At 46.3% G+C, this 20,373-nt stretch overlaps 1 protein-coding gene across 1 annotated transcript in view; it reads left to right on the top strand.

Annotated features, from left to right (window-relative positions):
- RASA3 (RAS p21 protein activator 3) overlaps window positions 1-20,373 on the top strand; it is a 116,545-nt gene that overhangs the window by 39,676 nt on the left and 56,496 nt on the right. Inside the window, exon 3 of the mRNA XM_054565900.1 lies at window positions 19,754-19,857. Coding sequence (XP_054421875.1) covers window positions 19,754-19,857 — 104 coding nt within the window. The remainder of the gene's footprint in view (window positions 1-19,753; window positions 19,858-20,373) is intronic.

The following is a 20,373-nucleotide window of genomic DNA, read 5'->3' as shown; positions in this document are numbered from 1 at the left end:
CCAGCCCTAGGCTACTTCCAGTCCTAGATGGCCATGGAAGTAATTATTCACTGACGTAGGACACCTACAAAACATTTATTGATAGAATTTGAGGAAGACAGGAGTCAGGTAAGAAAGAACAGCGCTTGACAGGTCTTAAGATTGAGATGTTTGCTGTACAATGAAAACATCAGTGCTTCTTAACTTTAGCTTGCTTAAGGATCACTTGGAGGGCTGGTTAAAACAGATGTCTGCCCCAGGATGTTTGGGCGGGGACTGTAAATTGCCTATCTAACAAGTTTCCAAGCGATGCTGCTATTGCTGGTCCTGGACCACTCCCCAGGGGATGGGAAGTGATGGCACCAAAAAAGTCATGGGGTACGAGACGAGAGAAACCAGAAATGCGAACAGGCTGCAGAACCTCTCTTTACATACGTGGCAGGAGGTGGGGTGGGGGTTAGTGGTTTGCAGTCCGGGAAAGTATACCAAAGCCAGTCATGGGGCCCTGAGCGTGCTGTTTATGGGAAGTGGTTCAAGGAGTGAAGAAGAATCCCTGTGCAGCCAGCTACTCCACCTTCGGGTTTAGAATAATGGGTTGTGTGGGTCCCTCCAAACAGCTCTTTTGAGTTTGAGAACATTTTTAGCAGATGAATTACATCCTTGCATATTGCTGCTTCTACGTGGGAACAAACAACACGTTCCAATGACTTAATGAATTTAATTTTGAGAAAACTGCTAAGGATCTGCTGCCCCTGAGACGCAGACACACTTGGTTCTCCATCTGCACCGCTGCCACCAGCGCTGGCAAGGCTCCTCCGGAGGCCGAGCCCTTCCAGCTGTTGTGTTATTTTAATGCATGCTCCAGATTCTCTGAAATAATGTCCTGAAGAAGAATGAAAAGTCTGAGGAATTTGTCAGGAGTCAGGTCTGGCTTTGGGTGGCTGATAAGATGACACTGGGGATGATGATTTTACTGTAACCTTCAGGGTTTATTTCCGTTAGCCTAACGTGAGAGAGATCCTTTTCGTGTGTAGTCGATGTTGGAGGCCCGTGATTTGTAAACTTGGAGGATTGCTGTCAGCCTCTGTAAGGCTGGGCTCCCCCGAGACCTGCCAAATGGGGATATCTGGGAAGGGTATATATTTGGGAACCTCTGTTTAGGTGAGGTTGAGAAACGGGGACCATTGCCTTCAAAATATTTCAGACAAATTTAGAAGTGGAAATCATGGTTTCTGGTTTTGGTGGCACTAGAAAATATGTTTGTGAAGCAGGAAAGGGAGGGTGAGAGCTAAATAAAAACAATGATGTGGTAATACTGTCCTTCTGGGAAATCAGCTGTGTTTTAGGTGGTAGCCCCTAAAACACTATCATAAGAAGCCAGTTAACTCCAGTGAGTGCACCGAGGTAATGCTCCCAACTCATCAGAGCTTCTAACCTATTCACACTTTCCTTACAGAGAATTTTAATACACTTGGTTATTTTATGTTTATTAATTTATTCATTAGCTTAATGAATACTTACTGTGTGCTTACCTAGTATGCCAGATAAAGAAAGGGCTGCTATAAGCAGAAAGTTAAAAATGATAGCAAAGAAAGAGACAAACCTACACAAAAAATTCCATTATTTAAAATATATGGGTGTATGTGGCCATTTAGTATTGAGGCAAAAACCCTATTCCCGCTGGTGGGCTTTGTAAGCTAGTAACCCCAAAGCTCTACTCTATAGTGTAAGGGAAAAGACAAAACCATTTTATAAAAGAAGTTAGTAGGGAAAACTGCTGGCGCCACTTGGTGCTGAATATTTGAAAGCAAAAACTCACTCTCTTGTGAGTTTATAGCTTGAATCCACAAAACATCCATGGTTGAAAAATCTCAGTCTATTTGTATACATTAATGTAGCCCTGGATCAGTAGTTTGTAGTATCCACTGAGGTAGCACTATCCCAGTCAAAAGCAAATCCAATCATCCTTTTCAATCTAAGTCCCAAAGAATTCTCCTATATGAAGTTCCAAGAAACATGAGCCCAGAGAAGAAAATAACACAGGAACACAGGAAATAAAGCATCAGGTACCTTTGCCAAGAGAAACAACAGGCAGTAGAATCAGACCTGCAGTTTACAGAATGTCAACAAAGTTTAATTAATATAAAGTAACAGATAAATTAAAAAACATGAACAGGAAAAGAAAAAAAAAATGATTGGACCAATTTGAAAAAGAACAAAATAGAATTTCCAGAAGTGAAGGAAAGAATTTCAATGAAAAGCTCAGTGGATGAATTAAATAGCTGATTAGATATAGCTGAAGGGAATATAGGTAAACCAGAAGGTAAGTTTGAAATATACCTCCGAGACACAGAGAAATGGAAAGCATAAGAGAGGTTTAGAGAAGACATGGAGATAGAATGATACCTAAACATGTCTCATGGGAATTCCAGAGGGGAGAGCAGAGAGAATGGTGGAGAGGCCATATGTGAAGATTGCAGGAAGATTCAACTTACATTCTTGAGTGGCCTTAATTATAGGGGCAGAATCCAGACCCAGACTAGTCTGGGGACCTCTGCCAGAGTCCAGGAGGACAAAGGCCCAGATTCAGATGGTGGCTGCAAGATGGAAGCAAGTGGACAAACCTGAGGGACAGGGTAGGGCGATGCTACGTGGACCAGGCCAGCAGTGCAGGCAGTTGTCAGCCCACCCGACCCGAGTCTGGTTGTTGCCTCCCAGGAAGTGGCTGTGCTCTCATCTTGCATCTCCTCAGCATGCCTCCTACAGGCTCAGCATCACCTTTGAGATTTGATCATTTATTTGGCAAAGCCACTGTGGAAAACAAGAAACTACATCAGATTTCTGAGCTCAGAAGGACCTGAGGGCTTGGCTTCCTGGCAGGCGGCTGGTCCGAGCCAGCAGGGCCTTGCACTTGTCTGGGCGAGGGATGTAGTGCTTCAGCAGGAGCCCTCCAGCGGCCTCTGAGGGGAAGGGTCAGCCCCGAGCTCAGCTGCCGCCGCCAAGTATCGCCTGTCTTCTGACTCAGCATTAAGTGCACACAAAACGTGTGAGAAGAGGGAAAACATGTTTCTTCCCCGCCTTTTCTCCAGCAAAACGTTGCGCCTGGAGATCCGACCAGGCCCTGACCACGCTGCGCTGAATGTCCACCAGCAGTAACTACCTGGCGTCGACAGCATCGCTCCTGATTCCTGAATCGACAGTTAGTGAAAGTGCCCTCATTTGTTCCTTTCTTTCCTTTCTCTTTATTTTTGATGTGGCAGAGCAGAGGCTGAGAGATAGCATCTGTTGCAGATTTATTGGTCAGAACTCATTGGCTCCGGCACATTCGGGAGAACAAGCGCTTTCTCCCTGGCCTTGGCCTTTCTCCAGAAAAGTGATTTGGGGCAACACTTCTGTCCTGCTAGGAAGGAATATCCTCCTGATGTTGAGTGTGAGCTGTTTTTAAATCATTTAAATGACAACTTATTGTTTGTTTCCTGTTTATTTAAACTAAAAGGTTCTATGAAGTTGGGTTGGCAGGGTTGGGGCTGGGGTGCAGCTGCCCGCCCTGACTGCTCAAGGTGCCTGTCACAGGGCTCCCTGGGGAGCGGCCGCCTGCTGCTTCTGACGCAGGCAAGGGGAAGGTTATACCATGAGAAAATCACCCTAGAAAGAGCATATTGATGTTATATGAACAAAAGAATTAAAAATAAGAGCTCTTAAGTGCCGGGTTAGTGCAGTCATTTGCAAGGATATTCCAGAAAGTATCAGTGTTTTCGTTTCCTTTTATTTATGTTAGTGATTCTTGTGAGGATGGGATTGCCTGCCTTCCCCCAGAAAATCCCCATAATATATTAAAAAAAAACACCCCAGCTCCTGGCTCAGTGAGGTGCTGTCCCAGGGTTCCCGGTCTGACCCTGACCTTCCCCAGTGGCAGCTTTGATTGAGGCTGTGCTGAACCTCCACCCCACGACTCACCCTGGACCCCTGGCCCATGTCCAGCCCAGGAGCCCCTTCCCTCCTGCCTCCTCTCACCTGTTTTCATTTGTGTCGCCATCTGGAAGGGAAGGGGCCTACTGCATTGTCCTGGCCTGAGCCACCAAGGTACGGATGGCACTCTCTGCCATTCTTGTCTTTCCCCAAAGGCAGAGCCCTGCAACTCCTCGCGTTCTGGTTGGAATAGGGCTTCCTTTTCTCAGTTTGGTCGTGTCCGCTAAGTGATAAAGGCAGGTTCCAAGGCTGTGTTTGTTGTAACATTTCTTTTTGTTCTGGAATATATGAACGTAATTGTCAATGTAGTTATTTTTTCAGTGTGTAGCGATTGCGGGGGGTATTTTTGTTCTTTTGTTTGTATGTTTTTTTACATGAGCTAGAAATTAGCCAGTAAAATGACTGCTTTCTATGACAAAGTGAGGAGGAGCTAGCTCATTGCCTCATTATTGACATGGGCGTAATTATAGAATCTCAAATCTTGTCATTCTTGCTCAGAAATTACCCGAGAGAAAGACTATTCACAAGTGAATGGGTGTGCACCTCTAGTTTAGAAGGAGTGTGTGGGCCAATGGCATGAGAATGTCTCTCTGCTGATACTGAAAGATGCAAATTGCTCAGAAACTCGTGTTTTGTGTGATAGATATGACTAAACCAAGAAACACCTCAGCAGCTGTGCACTTTTTAGGATGGAAGAAGTTAGGAGAGGCTAGAATTTGAAAGGACAGGAGGAAGTGTGTGATTTGAGAGACAGACTTCATTTTCCGAGACACTTTAAGTAACAAAGTTGTTAATTAGAAAACGCTGACTTTGAGATGAAGAGATTATACAGTGACATTTTCTCTCTCATGTTCACTTTTCTCTCTAATTTCTCAAGGTAAAACTAAAAAAAAAAGGCTTTGACATAAACGCAGGCCTGTAGCTTAGATGTTCCACACCCACTGGGGGAGATGGACTTGCGGTCCACAGTTGCTCCGTGTGGAGGAATGTGTCCTTCACAACCGGGCGGACTCTAAGTTGTGAGACCCATCCCTCCGTGGGCCTGAGGTGCTCCGGGTGTGCAGACATGTCCTTTCAAGTGTCTCTACATGACTGAAAGACTCAGGATTCCAGTCCAGTAACAATAGAGTGTGTCCTCCATGAGTTTTCCCAGAAAGGCCTGTGTTTTGGTCATCACTATCTTATTTGTGATGCTGTTTTTATAGGTGAGTCTTGTGAAACAAAATTTTCTGGGTCGCTTTATGTAAATCAGTTTTCTGAAGACCCTGTGTGCTTTCTGTCGCAGCATTTATTTTTCTCCTCTGTGTCACCTTCTGGCAGAGGGCTGGCTGGCATCGCCCTTACACAGGGTTGCGATGTTTCTCTCTGGACGACAGTACGCCAGACTTTGTGCCGTGCTTTAGTGGAGGAGCGAGGGGCAGGGCTGGGTGAGGGGGGTAAGGACATCTCTTTACCACCCCGTCATCCTCTCCCTCCTGTTTCTTTACTCTTAGTCTTCGGAGGAGGGGTATTTGCATCCAGGGCAGTTCCGTGTTGAAGGAGTCCTCTGTGTTATTTTCATGGCTAGGATTGGTTTAGTTTGCAGTATTCTAAGTGAGGACTTTCTCCCCAACTTGAGAGGTGGGTGACGACCACCAGCATCAGGGTCCTGCCCATGGCCTTGAGGACTCTTCATATTGACAATTGGCAGAGCTGGCCTTGGGAGTTCCAGGATCACTGTCGGGTGGGCGGCGGATCCCTTGGGTTTATGACGGCCTCGAGGGGCCCTCTGGCTCCAGGTGAGCCTGCAGTGTTCCGAGCGTCCTCTTCCTGACATCCAGCTGCCACTTCTCCCTCAGTTTTTCCTAAGACACAGGATCCTGTCTCGTGTCAGACTGTGAGGATTCTCTCAGAACTTCACGGGAAGCTTAGCGGATGGTGAGTGCTGGCCGCCTTTTATTGTACAAGCACTGAGTGCCCGCTGCGCACCGAGGCCTGGGCCCAGTCAGGGCTCATTAGCAGTGTGGTGCCAGGTGTGGCCGGCACCTGTGGGGAGAGACTAAGGGTCTGCTCACAGCTGGAGGCGCTGGCGTGGAGGAGGAGCCAGGTCTGCCCTCACACCCTCCCGTCCTGTTTGCCCTCTGAGTGGAGTGTGAGGGTGGCTCCCTTCCTTTCTCCTTTCGGGAGCTGTGGGCTGGAAGGATGCTCGAGTTAATGGGCTTCCCCGGGGCAAGTGAGAACCTTTGTAGGAGACCCTAACAACTTCCCCCACAGGCTGCCTTCCCCTCTCATCCCCTGGGCCTCTCCCTGACACTCTTCTCTCTCAGGGCCTTTCTTTGGGTGTTTGAAACATTTCTTCTGTCACAGCGGGCCAGTGTGTGATTCAGGCTTTCCCTAAAAATCATTGTTTCAGTCACTCTAAAAAGCATGGCCAGGCCTTGATAAAGATGGGTCTGACTGTAATTTTTCAGTAAGAACATGAGATTTCTATTAGGGAGACATGGGGAGCAAGAGGGAAGAAGTTGGTGTGGACTGTAGGTTTTGGCATTTTGGGAGCCTTGTGCAGCGGAGTGAGCCATGCACAGCGTCCGGTGGACCCCACCGTATCCCTGTGAGTAGGACTCTGGAGCAGGTGGGGAAACTGAGTCTTGGAGAGGTGAGGTTACTTGCCCCAGCCACGTGGCTACACTTTGGAGTTGGGTCAGGCCTGGAAACATAGGCTGCCCACTGTGCGGTTGTCCACCGGGCTCTGGTTCCGAGGTACAGATGTCCGGTTTGGGCCCTGGCCCATCGGGGAGAACGTAAGCAGCTTCCTGAGTGCGTTTTGCAGCCTCATTCCAGTGCCTGCCAGTGCTGACTTCCTGCTCCTCTGGCCCTGCCTGCGAGGTGGGGGCCCCCAGCTGTCCTTGGTGTCCCTGTTACCTGGCAGTGGCCACCATGGACCTTTCAGTACTTCACTGAAAGAATACTGAGTCCCTGAAGTGCATGCTGTGATCGGTCCAGGTGACAAAAAATGCACAGGCTGGTCTGCCAGGACACTTCTGTCCCAGCGTTTTGACAAACACTGTGCTCTGACTTCAGGTTCTCTCCTTCTCTGGGGGAGGGTCGATTTCATCCCCCTAGTCCCCACTTTAAAATCTGCGAGATGCTAGGCAACAGGTTATGCATTTCTTCACCCTGTCCTTTGCGGTGACAGAGTGGCTTTCTCTCTGGGGAGCTGCCCCTCTCTGTGGAGGCTACTGTGGAGCATCTTGCCTCTCAGGCACAGTATCTCATGGGAAACCTCTAGGGGAAAAACCTTTTAAAATGAAAGGTCACAGACACTGAGGGCCATGCTGCACAGCGGTTGTAAAGGAGTTTTAAAGTCACTGTTTAAAGGAAGTGAGAGGTGGACTTAGCAGAAAGCAAAAAAGGTTTTCCTCCTGCCTCGGGGTGCCTCTCTGGAGCAGTCGATCGGCATGCCTTCCCATGTCAGGCACAGCACTGCCTGCTGCAGATGTGGGGGACACGGGCCCTCTGAGCACCAACAGTCCATGTGGGGGTGCAGGCTACCTGACCTCCTTTCCATGCCCCGTTCTTCTGCCGTGGACCTTTGAATACAGCATTTGGGTTAATGACATTTATTCCAGCTGTTAGTTAATGATTTAACCACATGCACATTTCACTAGCTGAGCATGGAGCTGTTCAGAGGTAGGCTGGTGCCCTTTTTGGAAAACTGACTCGCTTGCTTGGCTTCCAGTTCACGCTGGGCCGGGAAATGAGCCCTGGGCTTCCACTGGGAGCCACGATCCACTGCTTCCGGACGCTCAGCCCTTGACAGTGGCCTTCTCTGTGGTATGTCCGTAGTTCAGACTTTGAGGCACAAAGACTGTCTTAGGAATAGCCTTCTCACAGAGAGACTCAGTGTGCGGTCCCTATTCTTCTGCATGCCGCCTTTCCATCGACCCCAAATGTGGAGCAGCTCAGCGGCTCCCGCACCCCTCCTGCCTGACCCCAGATGTTGGGAAATGGATGCAGGCATTTGCGAAATAGCATGAAACTGGGGAAAACCAGGCTCACAGCCGTTTTCTCATGAGCAAACGTTGTTGTTGCAGCGGCAGCAGCCTTGGTGTGGGATGGGGCGTGCCAGCCCTTCAGATGCTGGGAAATGACTCATGGAGAAGTCGGAGTTTTCTCTGTGGGTCCCAAACGGGGCCCTGTCTCAACCTCTCGGCTGCCCATCTGGGCTGAGGGAGGAGGAGGAGGGACGCCAACGGTTTCCCTTTGTCAGAGTGCTCCTTAAAGATCAGCTTGGTTTTCTGGAGGAGGTTTTTTCCTTCTTTCCTTGGGAGAGTTTGCTTGCTGCTGCGAAACTTCATTTGAACTTCTCTCCGTAATTACTGAGGGAAAGATCTGTCACTCTGGCCGGCCTCAGAGGCGGATGCCGCTGCACACATTAATTTCCTTCTGTCAGATAGTGTATTTAAGGCAAGCCAAGTCCTTTGGGCAGCGTTTTTTCTTTATTTGGAAAGAGGGTCCTGGAACTCTGAGGCTGTAAGGGAGAGCCCACTGTGCAGGAACATCAGTCATGCATCTGACTGTGCTGACCTTGGGCTGGGGACAAAGCCGGGCCTGTGGGGAGAGATACCCCAGGTTAAGCCTTTAATGGGAAGGGAAGCTCAAGGCTGTGTGGCCCCTTTGAGTCCTCCAGAAAGAATATATTGTCTTGCCAGGCACGTGGCGGAGGGTAGGGGCGGGAGAAATCACCCTGCTCCCAAATCATCTGACAGTCAGTTTCCTTTTTCTTTTGAAATAAACTTCCAGCCCATGAACAGACAACTGCAAACTTTCTTGTTCAACCAGAAGGAGAGGCGGACCATAGATGACCGCATTGGTGGTGGGGGTGGTTGGCACCTGAGGGCCCTCCTACCTCTGTCTTCTGTCTGCAGGGCTAGAGGGAGGGGAGACTGACTGTGCGACCCGCCCCACTTATCACGCCCTCGTGGGTCTTATGAAGCTCGGAGGGCTGAGATGTCCTGAGAGATGTCACGAACAGTGCTGAAATGACCTTTCTGCTGTGGGGAGCATCAGCTCCTGAGTACAGGAACCTCCTTGCTCTTCTGGTGGGACGCATTTCAGGGATGGCCAGGTCACACGCCTGTCCTTACCCACTGATGACAGATATTGTTAACAAATTTGTGGTGTGTCTAGTTTAAAAAGATATTTCTTATATGTTGTGCTTTAGTCATTTGTCTTTTAATTTGCAATATAAATTTACAAATTCTCAGTGGATTAATATCCTGAGCACAGAAATAATATGAAAAGATGGGTATTTAATAGAAAATGGGAGCAAACAAGGCTCAACTAAAAGAGAATGGTGTACTCAGCCCACGTGAAGGGAGCATCTCGAGTACCCAGCTTGGGTGATCGGGGAGGCTGTGCCACTGGACCTACAGGACACCTACTACATTAGGCCAGTTACCAAGACAGGGAGTCATAGCAGCTCTACCTAGTGCATAGAAACAAATACAGGGAGGCTGCCAAAATAAAGAGACAAAGAAACATGGCCCAAATGAAAGAACAGATTAAAACTCCAGAAGAAGAGCTAAATGAAATGGAGATAAGCAATCTATCAGATGCAGATTTCAAAACACTATTTATAAGCACGCTCAGGGAACTTAGTGAGGACCTCAGCAGCATAAAAAAGATCCAGTCAGAAATGAAGGATACACTAATTGAAATAAAGAACAATTTATAGGGAAACAACAGTAGAGTGGGTGAAACTGAGAATCAAATCAATGATTTGGAACATAAAGAAGCAAAAAAAAAACAAAACAAAAACAAAAACAAAAAAACAACCATAAAACACAACCACCAAAAACCAATCAGAACAGCAAGAAGAAAAAGAATCCATAAAAAATGAGGATAGTATAAGCAGACTCTGGGACAACTTCAAGCTTTCCAACAGTTGCATCATAGGGATGCCAAAAGGAGAAGAGAAAAAGTAAGAAAATGGAAAGCTATTAGAAAAAAAAATGAAAGATGACTTACCTAATTTGGTGAAGGAAATAAACGTGCAAGTCCAGGAAGCACAGAGAATCCCAAACAAGATGGATACAAAGAGACTCACTCCAAGACACATCATAATTAAAATGCCAAAGGTCAAAGATAAAGAGAGAATCTTAAAAACAGCAAGAGAAAAGCAGTTAGTTACCTATAGGGGAGTTCCCATAAGACTGTCAGCTGATTTCTCAAAAGAAACTTTTCAGGCTAGAAGGGATTGGCAAGAAGTATTCAGTCATGGAAAGCAGGGATCTACAGCCAAGGCTGCTCTACCCAGCGAAGCTATCATTTAGAATCCAAGGGCAGATAAAGAGCTTTCCAGACAAGAAAAATTAAAGGAGTTCATCATCACCAAACTATTACTATATGAAATGTTAAAAGGACTTATTTAAGAAAAAGAAGATCAAAACTATGAACAATAGAATGGCAAAAAATACGTATCTATCAACAATTGAATTTAAAAAAGCAAACAAGAACAGAGACAGAATCATGGATATGGCAAATGGGAGGGGGTGGGGGAGAATGGGTGAAGAGATGAAAGGATTAAGAAGTACAAATAGGGCCCTAGCTAGGCCTAATTTAGCTCGTATGGCTCAGTGGATTGAGCACTGGCCTGCGAACCAAAGGGTTGCTGGTTCAATTCCCAGTCAGGGCACATGCCTGGGTTGCAGGCCAGGTCCCCAGCAGGGGCACGCAGAATGCAACCACACATTGATGTTTTTCTTCCTCTTTCTCCCTCCTCTAAAAATAAATTAATAAAATCTTTAAACAAAAGGAAGTACAAATATATAGTTACGGAATATTCAGTGGGATGTAAGGTACAGTATAGGAAATGGAGTAGCCAAAGAACTTACATGCAGTACCCGTGGACATGAACAGGGGTGTGGGGATTGCTTGAGGGAGTCGGGGGGGCGGTGCTGGGTGGAGGAGGCAAAAGGAGGAAAAATTAGGACAACTGCAATAGCAGAGTCAATAAAATATAATTTTTTTAAAAAGAAAATAGGCCAAAGGCATTTTAACAGACAATGAGACAGAAAAGATTTATACACATATGGTAGATATTTTTGCTGTCAGTTTAGCAAAGTTTGAAAATATTGGTAAGATTCAGTGTTGGTATGTTGGGGTATATGAGTTCCCCCTTTTGGGAGGGTCATACAACATTATGCACCAAAGTCTTAGGACAGTGAATACTATCCCACTAAGCAGAATTTATCCTAAGGGAACAATCAGGCAGCTGTGCAGAGACCCCCTACCCTGGCGTCTCATTCTGTGCTGCTCCTAGTCATAAAAGTTGGTGAGGACCAGTTGTCTGTCGGTGTTGGAATTGGTGAATCAAGCAGTGATGTTGTTCAGACCTCAGGTGCCATTTGGCCACTAACGTTTTATATCCTTCTTTGAAAAGCTGTCCATGGCATGATGTGAAAGGCAAAAGCTGGCTACATATCAGGATATATAATGTAACCCACTTTTATTTTTAAAATATGTGCCTCTATATCTATTTCTGTCCTACATATCCATATATCTTTAGAGAAAAAACAACTCTAGGAGGAGAGACGATGGAATGTTAATTCTGCTTTTTGCTTTCTGACGTCTTTATGTATTTTTTAAATTTTGGTTTTTTAAAAATAGATTTATTGAGATACAATTCACATACCATATAATTTACCCATTTAAAATGTACAGTTCTATGGTTTTCAGTATATTTAGAGTTGTGCAGCCATCACCACCATCAATTTTAGAACATTTTCATCTCCCTAAAAAGAAATTCATTCCCTTTAACTGTCCCCATTTCCCGCCAACACCCTGCTACCCAGCCCCTGGCAACCACTAATCTACTTTCTGTCTCTACAGATTTGCCTATTCTGGGCATTTCACATAAATGGAATCATATACTGTGTGGCCTTTTGGATCTGACATTTTTTCACTTAATGTGTTCCAGGCTTATCCACATTACAGCATATATCACTAGTCCATTTCTTTCTAAGGCTGATAATATTTCATTGTATGGCTGGACTGCATTTTGTTTATCCATTCATATGTTCATGGACATTGGGTTTCTTCCACTTTTGGCTAATGTGAATTATGCTATCAACTTGCATGTATGAGTTTTTGGTGGATTTGTGTTTTCATTTCTCTGGGGTACATACCCAGGAGAGGGGTTGTTAGGCCATGTGGTTATGCCGTGTTTACCATTTTGAGGAAATGCCACTGCTTTCCAAAGTGGCTGTACAGTTTTACATTCCTCCAAGCATTATATAAGGATTCAAATTTCCCCACATTCTCAACAGCAGTTGTTGTTGTGTGTTTTTGATTATAACCATCCTGATGGGTGCAATTGATTTCACAGTGTAACACCCTCAAGAGACTGTCATTCCTTTTAAAAAACATTTTATTTATTTATTTTAAAAGAGATTTTATTTATTTTTTTATTTATTTTTAGAGAGTGGGGTCAGGAGGGAGAAAAACGGGGAGAGAGACATCGATGCGTGAAAGAAAAGTTGATCCAACAACCTTTCACCTTGTGGGATGTCGCTCAACCAACTGAGCCACACTGGTCAGGGCTAGATTGTCATTCTTTAAAAGAAAAAACAATTTCTTGTTTTTAGTTAAAATGAAAAGAAGTGTTCTTTTTCATGAATGTGTTTTTTTTCTTTAAAAAAATTGAACATTGATTTGAGAGAGAAGGGGGGAGAGAGAGAGAGAGAGAGATCAATTTGTTTCACTTATTTATGCATTCACTGGTTGCTTCTTGTATGTGTCCTGACTACAGATCAAGCCTGTAATCTTGGCATGTCAGAACAATGCTCCAACCAACTGAACTACCTGGCCAGGGCAATTGTGTCCTTTTTAAAAGCAAACAAAATTCAGATCGTAAGAAGTAAAAAAACAAATTGTAAAAATTAACACATCAACTTACTGTGAAAAATAATGTCTTTCTGGGATACATATGCCAGATTTGGGGGGAAGGATTAGATGTAGTCGATAATGAGATGGTGCCTGCAGGTGGAGCCTCCACAGTAAACTGGCCCCAACACCTTCGAGGTCGGTGCCCATCACCCCTCTAAGCGGCTGCCACACCTTGCGCGTGTGTGTCCTTGCCTTCCTGAGCCTGGATGATTTGTCGTCTTTCAAATCTAAGAGCGAAAACAGGTCCACGTGGAGATAAAACAACCAGAGTCCCATGTAAAGAGACGGGGACCCAGACTGTGGGGATGGGGGTGTTGGTGAGGGAAGAGTGGAGACAGGGTTCCCGTGTGGCATTCCACAGAAATATTTGCCACTGGAAAAACAGAAAAGTGCGAGTGGGTCGCTTCTCTGGGAGGCCTTGGGAAGCAGTTCTGGTTTCTCTGTGTCAGTGGGTTCAGAGTTCTGTCCCTCAGGACAGGAGGCAGGAACAGGTTGCCGTTGTGGCCTTCTCTCCGCTCTCTGAGCCTCAGGGTCCCCCCATTCGGCTTTAGACTTGGGCTGATGAATAAATCTGGCAAACCTCTTAGGTGTTTTTAACAGCACCTCTAATGGTGAAAGTCATCCTTATGCTACCACGTTGAGGCCACTCTGCTTTGCTGTCATGCAGCTCCTCGTTTGCTAGAATGACTTCCACTTTTCCGTCTTTCCTGGCTGTTACCTCATCTCACTCTGTTCTGGTCCTTCTGCGTCTCAGTCACCCGCCTGCCTGGCTCTCATCCCCCTGGATTAGTCCCTCCGGATCTTTTACTGTCTCAGCCCTGCCAGGACCACTGGCTTCTGTCTTGGGTCTCCAAGGAGACGCTGTTGATTCGCCTCCCTGCTCCAGCTGGAAAGCCATCTCCCCCTTATTTCCTTTCTCAGACCCACAGGTGAATGGTGGTTTTTTTTCCCTGCGGAAAAGGAAATGATGCCATAAAGCATCTAACCATCTCCAGAGTGATGTGGTGTTGGGCTGTGCCCAGAAGGGTGCATGGGCCTGAATGAGGGAGAATGTGTGTTCTGAAGCTCTGTCCTATTTTAAAACTTAATTCGTCTTCCAGCACACTGTGATTTTAGACTGGGGGACAGTCAGGTGGGCCTTGCACCGTGTTAGCAAGAACAGTGTAGTACTCTGAGGAGTGTCTACATGTGTGTGCCTTTGAATATTTGTGTACACGCAGGTGCACATGTATACCCACTCATGCCCTTGCACTTACCCATATACAGACGCTCACACATGCACACACCCACACCTGCATGTGCGCTTGCACACACGATTCATGTGTACATGCCCACTCATATGCATGCGCACACATACACACTCACAGTGACCTCCTGACTTTCCGGAGTTTCTTTCCTCCAGAGTGTCAGAGGGTTTCCTGTAGATTATGTCATTGATCTTCATGTTGTTTGAGGCTCTTAGTCACAAGTAGAATAACTGGGAACTGAGAGGATTGGCATCTCACACGAGGAGTGGGTTGTGGAACTGGAGGTTAACCCAGCGCATCTCACTCCTGTGGGGCCTGTTGCCACCAGACAGAGCCTCACACATGCAGCCGACCAGTCACTGGAAGGCTCGTCGAAGCAAAAAGTCCAATGGAGAGAATATGCTTAATGGGATTTTCAAATGAACATTTGTTAAATTATGGAACTGTCACTTGTAGGCTATTCTACTTTCACTGAAAGATAAAAGGATAGCTCTTGATTTTAGATGTGTACTTCTCGGAAATGCTCAAAACAATTTAAGCATTTTAAACCTCCCTCTAAAGATTTTGTCTTCATTACAAAGAAATGGCTTTCTAAATAAACTTCACCCAGCCTCTGGACAAAGTCTTAAAACTATGAAATCAGTTAAATACAAAGGAAAGTCGTATAGTTGTCTAGGTGTGGGTCTGAGCAGGAAGTGGTGGGTGCTGCTGGTCCCGCCTGGGCCCCGCAGCTCCGGGGGGCGTGGTGGAGGGGCGGCGCCTTGGCTATCTCCTTTCTTCCTTCTCCTGCTTCTAGTGTCCAGGATGTGACAGTCGTCAGCCAGTGATGTCAGCCCAGGCCTGGAGGTCCTCTCTGAGCATTGCCCGTGCTCCGCTCTTTGTCGGGAGAGCATCTGTCCCCCAGACGCCCCCGATCTTCTTTCCTAGTGAGCTGCTATGTGATGTCCCAGGAGAATAAAACACCTTCACATGTACAATTTCTTTGATGCCTTATTGCATTTCACTGCATGTTCTGCTTTCTCCTGTGTTTCATTGTTTTCACGTATTCCACTGACTCCACAGAAAGGAGCTCATCGGTTAGCATGAGAAGCTGGTTCCGTATGGGTTGGGCCTGGTGTGTGAGGGTCCTGTGGCTGCTGTAACAAAATGTCACAAACATAGTGGCTAAAACAATACAAACTTATTATCCTACAGTTCTGGAAGTAAGACGTTCAAAATCACCAGAATCTGTGTCAGCAGGATTGGTTCCATCAGGTGGCCAGGGCAGAATACTTGTCCTGACCTTGTCCGGCCTTGTCTCGAGGGCCTGCATCACTGCTGCCTCCCTTCTGTCACCATGTGCCCTTCTCTGGCTCTGACCGCTCTGCTGCCCTCTTAGGAAGATCCTGTGATCCACTGGGCCTACCCGGATAACCCAGGATAACTTCCGAATTCTAGATCCTTAACTTAATCCCACTTGCAAAGTCCCTTTTGCCATAGAAGGTAACATAGTCACAGGCCCTGGAGATACAAACCTGGACATCTTCGCGGGGACATTATTTTTCTGACCACAATGGGATTCAAAGCACCCACTATTTCCTTGCTTGTGAATATATGTGGGGGACCCCCAAAAACTGGAATTACCTCCTGGGGGGGCGGGCCCCTTGTAGTACAGGCTTCCTCTGCTAGGGGAATGTTCTAGGAACCCATCTGTCTAGGGAACAAGCTGGCATTGTTGTGAGAGGCTGCGTTCGCCTTCAGTGAATTTTTTTTGAAGACTCTTTGAATGCGTTCGCCTGTTTCATGATGGGTGATTTACAAGTGCCCCTGCCCACACTGCACAGAGTGTTCGGCAGTTTTTGACCAAAACCTTCAGGACTCCGTGCCCTACCCTCCCTATTCACCCGATCTTGCCCTGAGCGACTTGTGTGTGTGTGTGTGTGTGTGTGTGTGTGTGTGTGTGTGTGTGTTTCCCCGGATGAAAAAAAAAGTCCTCAAAGGAAGAAATTTTGCTGATGTGGAAAGGTGAAATGAAAAACTGCAGAAGCACTAACAGGCATCAAAATTGATGAGTTCAAAAGCTGTTTTGAGCAGTGGGAAAAACATCTCGACAGGTGTATTGCATCAAATGGAGAGTACTTTGAAGGTACCTGAAGTTTAAACATGTAAGAATAAATACACAAATTTTTATAAATAACTTCTGGTTTTTTGGGGTTCCCCCCTTGTATATAAGCTAGACTGCCCAGTGCCTCAGTTTCCCTACCTTGTGAGAGTATTGTGAGGACTGAATACAGTTGACCTGGGAACAAAGTGGGTTTGAACTGTGCGGCTACACTTGGTTGTGAATTGAAATACCTGTGTTATTCAAGAATCAACCACATTTGCTACCTGCTGGGTCTCAGAACAGGACCTGGGCTGTCATGGGTGCCCAGGTGGAGCTGGCCACCCCACCGGAGCCCAGGCTCCCAGAAGGCGGGCTCCAGTGCCCAGAACAGAATGCAAGAATTATGTTGGCTCCCTTTCTGGGGGTGAGCTATAAGGAGGGGAGGAGCTAGGAAAGGGGCTATGAAGGGCCCTCTTCAAGCTTTAGGGATTTTTTAAAAAGTGTACAATTGAGTGATTTTTAGTAAATTCACAGAGTTGTGTCATTGTCAGCACAATCCGTTCTAGAACGCTCCAGAAGAACCCTTAGCAGTGCCCTCCCTCCCACTTCTAGCCTTTTGCCTCCACTCACCTATATACATGACTGCTTTTTCTGGACATTTCCTATAAATGGAATATCAAAAAGTGTTGGAGTTTTTTCTGGGGTTTTTTTTTTTTTTTTTTGCATCTGGATTCTTTCACTTAGCATGCTTCTGAGATTGATTGTTGCAGCATTTATCAGTAGTTTGTTCTTTATTATCGCCAAATGGGAAGTCATTGTATGAATTTACCAGATTTTGTTTTTCTGTTTGTCACTTGATGGACATCTGGGTTGCCTCCACCTTTTGGCTATTGTGAATAAAGCTGCTATGAACATTCATGTGTAAGTTTTTGTGTGGACACATTTTCATTTCTCTTGGGTATATACCTAGGAGGCGGATTGCCGCATCCTGTGGTCACTCTATGTTGAACTTTTTAAGCCCCTGCCAAATTGTTTTCTTTTTTGCATCTACATTCTAAAGTGACTGCACTACTTTGCATCTCTATGACCAATGTGTGAGGGTTCCACTTTCTCCACATTCTACTCAACACTTGTTATTTGTCATCTTTTTTTATTATCGCCATCCTAGGGGGTGTAAAGTGGTATGTTGTCAATTAATTTGCATTTCCTTGATGGCTAATGATATTAAACTTTTTTTTATATGCTTTTGGGTCAGTTGTCTTCTTTGTTGATTTATCTGTTCAAACATTTTGCTTGTTTTTCCACTGAATTACTTATTATTATGATGCTGTAAAATTTTTTTTATGTATTCTGGAAACAAGTTTTTTTTTTCTGATGCATGATTTGCCAAGATTAATTTCTGTATATAGTTTTAGTTGATATAGTTTTAGCCCTTACATGTAGGTGTGTGATTCTTTTGCGTTAACCTTTGTGTATGGTGTGAGGTAGAGGTGTCTCTGTCTGTCCCTGGGATCGGACCACACTGTTTTGATCACTATTATTTTGCAGTAAAAATTTGAAACCTGGAACTGTGAGTCCTCCACCTTTGCTTGTCTTTCTCAAGCATGTGCTGGCCATTGTGGGTCCTTTGCCTTTCCAGCTGGAAGGATCAGCACATGGTCTGGTTTCTAGGTGTCAGACCTGTTGGTTTCCTGCCTCTCTCAGCCCTGTCCCCCTGACTGACCCCCTCTCCCTGACTCAGCTGTCTTTGTGTCCAGGCGTGGGCAGTGCCTGCTGTGGGCCCATTGTGGACCCCAGACTTGTTTGATTCTCTCCTTGCCTGCTGCTTTCCTCTCCTCCACACTGTGCCCCTTCCCTTCTGAACCAGTTTTCACTTTCCCGTCATGCCTGCCTCCTCTGATGGCTTCTTGCTTTTCCCTCTCCTCCCCCCATAACCCTGTAGCTCCTCAAAGCTCCAGCTCTTTGTGCTAGTGACCTTAAAACGACAGCTAGTCATTCCATCCAAAATAGTGTATTTTATGGAATCTGTGACATTTGTCAGTTATGGGATATACCATTATTTTATGTGCACTAAGAAAAAACAGTGCTAATTAATCTATGAAACAATCCTTTCTGACGTTGATTGCAGGTCCATTCTGATTTCGGAGATCCTACAGTTAGGGGGTATCATCTCAGAACTGATAAAATATGGCTCTGGAGCTCTCTTAGTTGGGAGCTGATCCTGCCCTCCCACCCTTTCTTTCCTAGTGTCATGCCTGTGTCACTTAAAAGAAACTTTCACTAGGAGACCTACCCATGGTATCAATGTTTTTTTAAATCTCTTTTCATTCTTGGTCAGGAGCCTACATCTCTCCTTCTCCTAACAGAGTGTAACATACTGTTCTAGTTTTTACTTGGCCTGTTTTGTTTCCTCTGTTGGACCGTAGCCATGCGTGTGCATGACCATGGAATCATGCCAGATTCCAAGGTGGTTGTAAGTGTGTGTGCTGAAGTAACTGTTCCATTTCCTAACCGGTGGATGCAGGTTTGGTGGGTGCCGTGTTCTGGGTACATTCACCATGGCTTCCAGGGCCCAGTGTCTGCCAGCCTCAGCCTGTGCCTGGCCAGGATCGTCTGGGGGTTTTGGCTCCTCAATTAGAGATTGCAGTTTATTCTGACTACAATGTCAGAATGAGTGAATGAATGAGCCTCAGGGTCTATGTGGAGAGTCGGCTGTGGTGCGTGAAGCTCCTCTCCCCAGAGAGAGGTGCAGCTGGTCGCCCAGTTGGAATTTCACCCAGATTTCTGGAAAAAGGGGACTCTCTGCACTCTCTGAAACTGGAATGTCGAGGGAGGCTGCCCCCTGCTACCCAGAGCCTCAAAGTGGTTAGGAGTCCTGGATCATTTGTGTTAACCCTGGACACATGCAAGAGACACGGTTTTGTTAATGCCATGATCTGTGTTGAGCTCTCTGGTTTCTCTGAGCTGACATCAAACTGGCTCAGCAATTCATTCATTCAACGCAGTGATTTTCAGCTGGTGTACCACAAGAATTTTTAAAACATACAATACCTGACTATTTAGTCAGGGGCACTGACCTCTGTTCCTTTAGATTGTCAAATAAAGAAAATACACCCAACACAGCAATAGCTGTCTGGTGTGAGTAAATCAAAAGCATACCTGTTTTTTCGTCAGATCAGCAAGAAATAGAATACATTCTCTGGTGTGCCCCTGTAGTTTAGTCATTGGTTTCCATGTGCCAGGAGATGAAAAGGGCTGAAAACCGCAGATTTCGCGTGACATGCCTTTGGTGCTGGGGCCACATCTCAGATTTCATGGCCTGCTTACTCTTGAGTTCATTTTTTATCCCAGTTAAGAAAGTGAGAATTCATGTCTTATAAACAAAACACAGAATGGCGTGTTTGTGGCTTGTTTAAAACTGCGTTTGCATGAGCGTGCCCGAGGTCGGGGCTTAGTTTGCAGGCCCCACCACGTCGCCCATGTGACGACGGGTGACCGGCCGTTACCTCACGGACTCTAATGATGCTCATTCTGTTTATTTGTCCAGCCCCTTCTACGGAGAGGACTTCTACTGTGAAATTCCTCGGAGCTTTCGTCACCTGTCATTTTACATTTTCGATAGAGACGTTTTCAGGAGGGATTCAATCATAGGTAGGTACTTAAATGGATGTTTTCTTCTTCATCTCTGCCGCTTCTGGATGGGGTCTCATCCTGGCCTAAGAGGAGTGTGTCTCCGGGGCATCCTCTTCTGAGACAGCACAGTCGGGCAGCATTTTTAGCCCAGTCTTTCTAGCTGTGCTGGGGGACGCCAGGCCCTGGGACAGGCCACCCGAGTCCTGCCCTGGCTGCGTGTGGAGGGGCTTCACTGCATGAGGTCACGTGGGAGAGACCAGACCATGCCAGCAAAGGCTTGGCAGCTGTCCGTTAAGGCGTGGGTACAGCAGCCCTCAAACCTGTCCTCAAGTGACTCTTGAGGGCTCCTCCAGGGGGCCAGTGTGCAGAGCAAAACCCTCCCCCCACCCCCAGGCCGCTCCTGACTCCTAGCGCCCCTCTGTAGGGAATGGGATGGTATTGGGGCTCTTTCAGAGGTATTGGGGTGCTCGCAGAGGTATTGGAGTATTCTCAGGAGTATTGTGGTGTCCTTAGACGTATTGGGGCACTCAGAGG

This window comes from Pteronotus mesoamericanus, unplaced genomic scaffold (assembly GCF_021234165.1).
Source record: "Pteronotus mesoamericanus isolate MK-2021 breed Mesoamerican mustached bat unplaced genomic scaffold, CSHL_Meso_final contig_169, whole genome shotgun sequence".
Taxonomy (NCBI): domain Eukaryota; kingdom Metazoa; phylum Chordata; class Mammalia; order Chiroptera; family Mormoopidae; genus Pteronotus; species Pteronotus mesoamericanus.
Note: the sequence above shows the minus strand (reverse complement) of the source record. Positions and strands in the feature narration are given on the sequence as shown.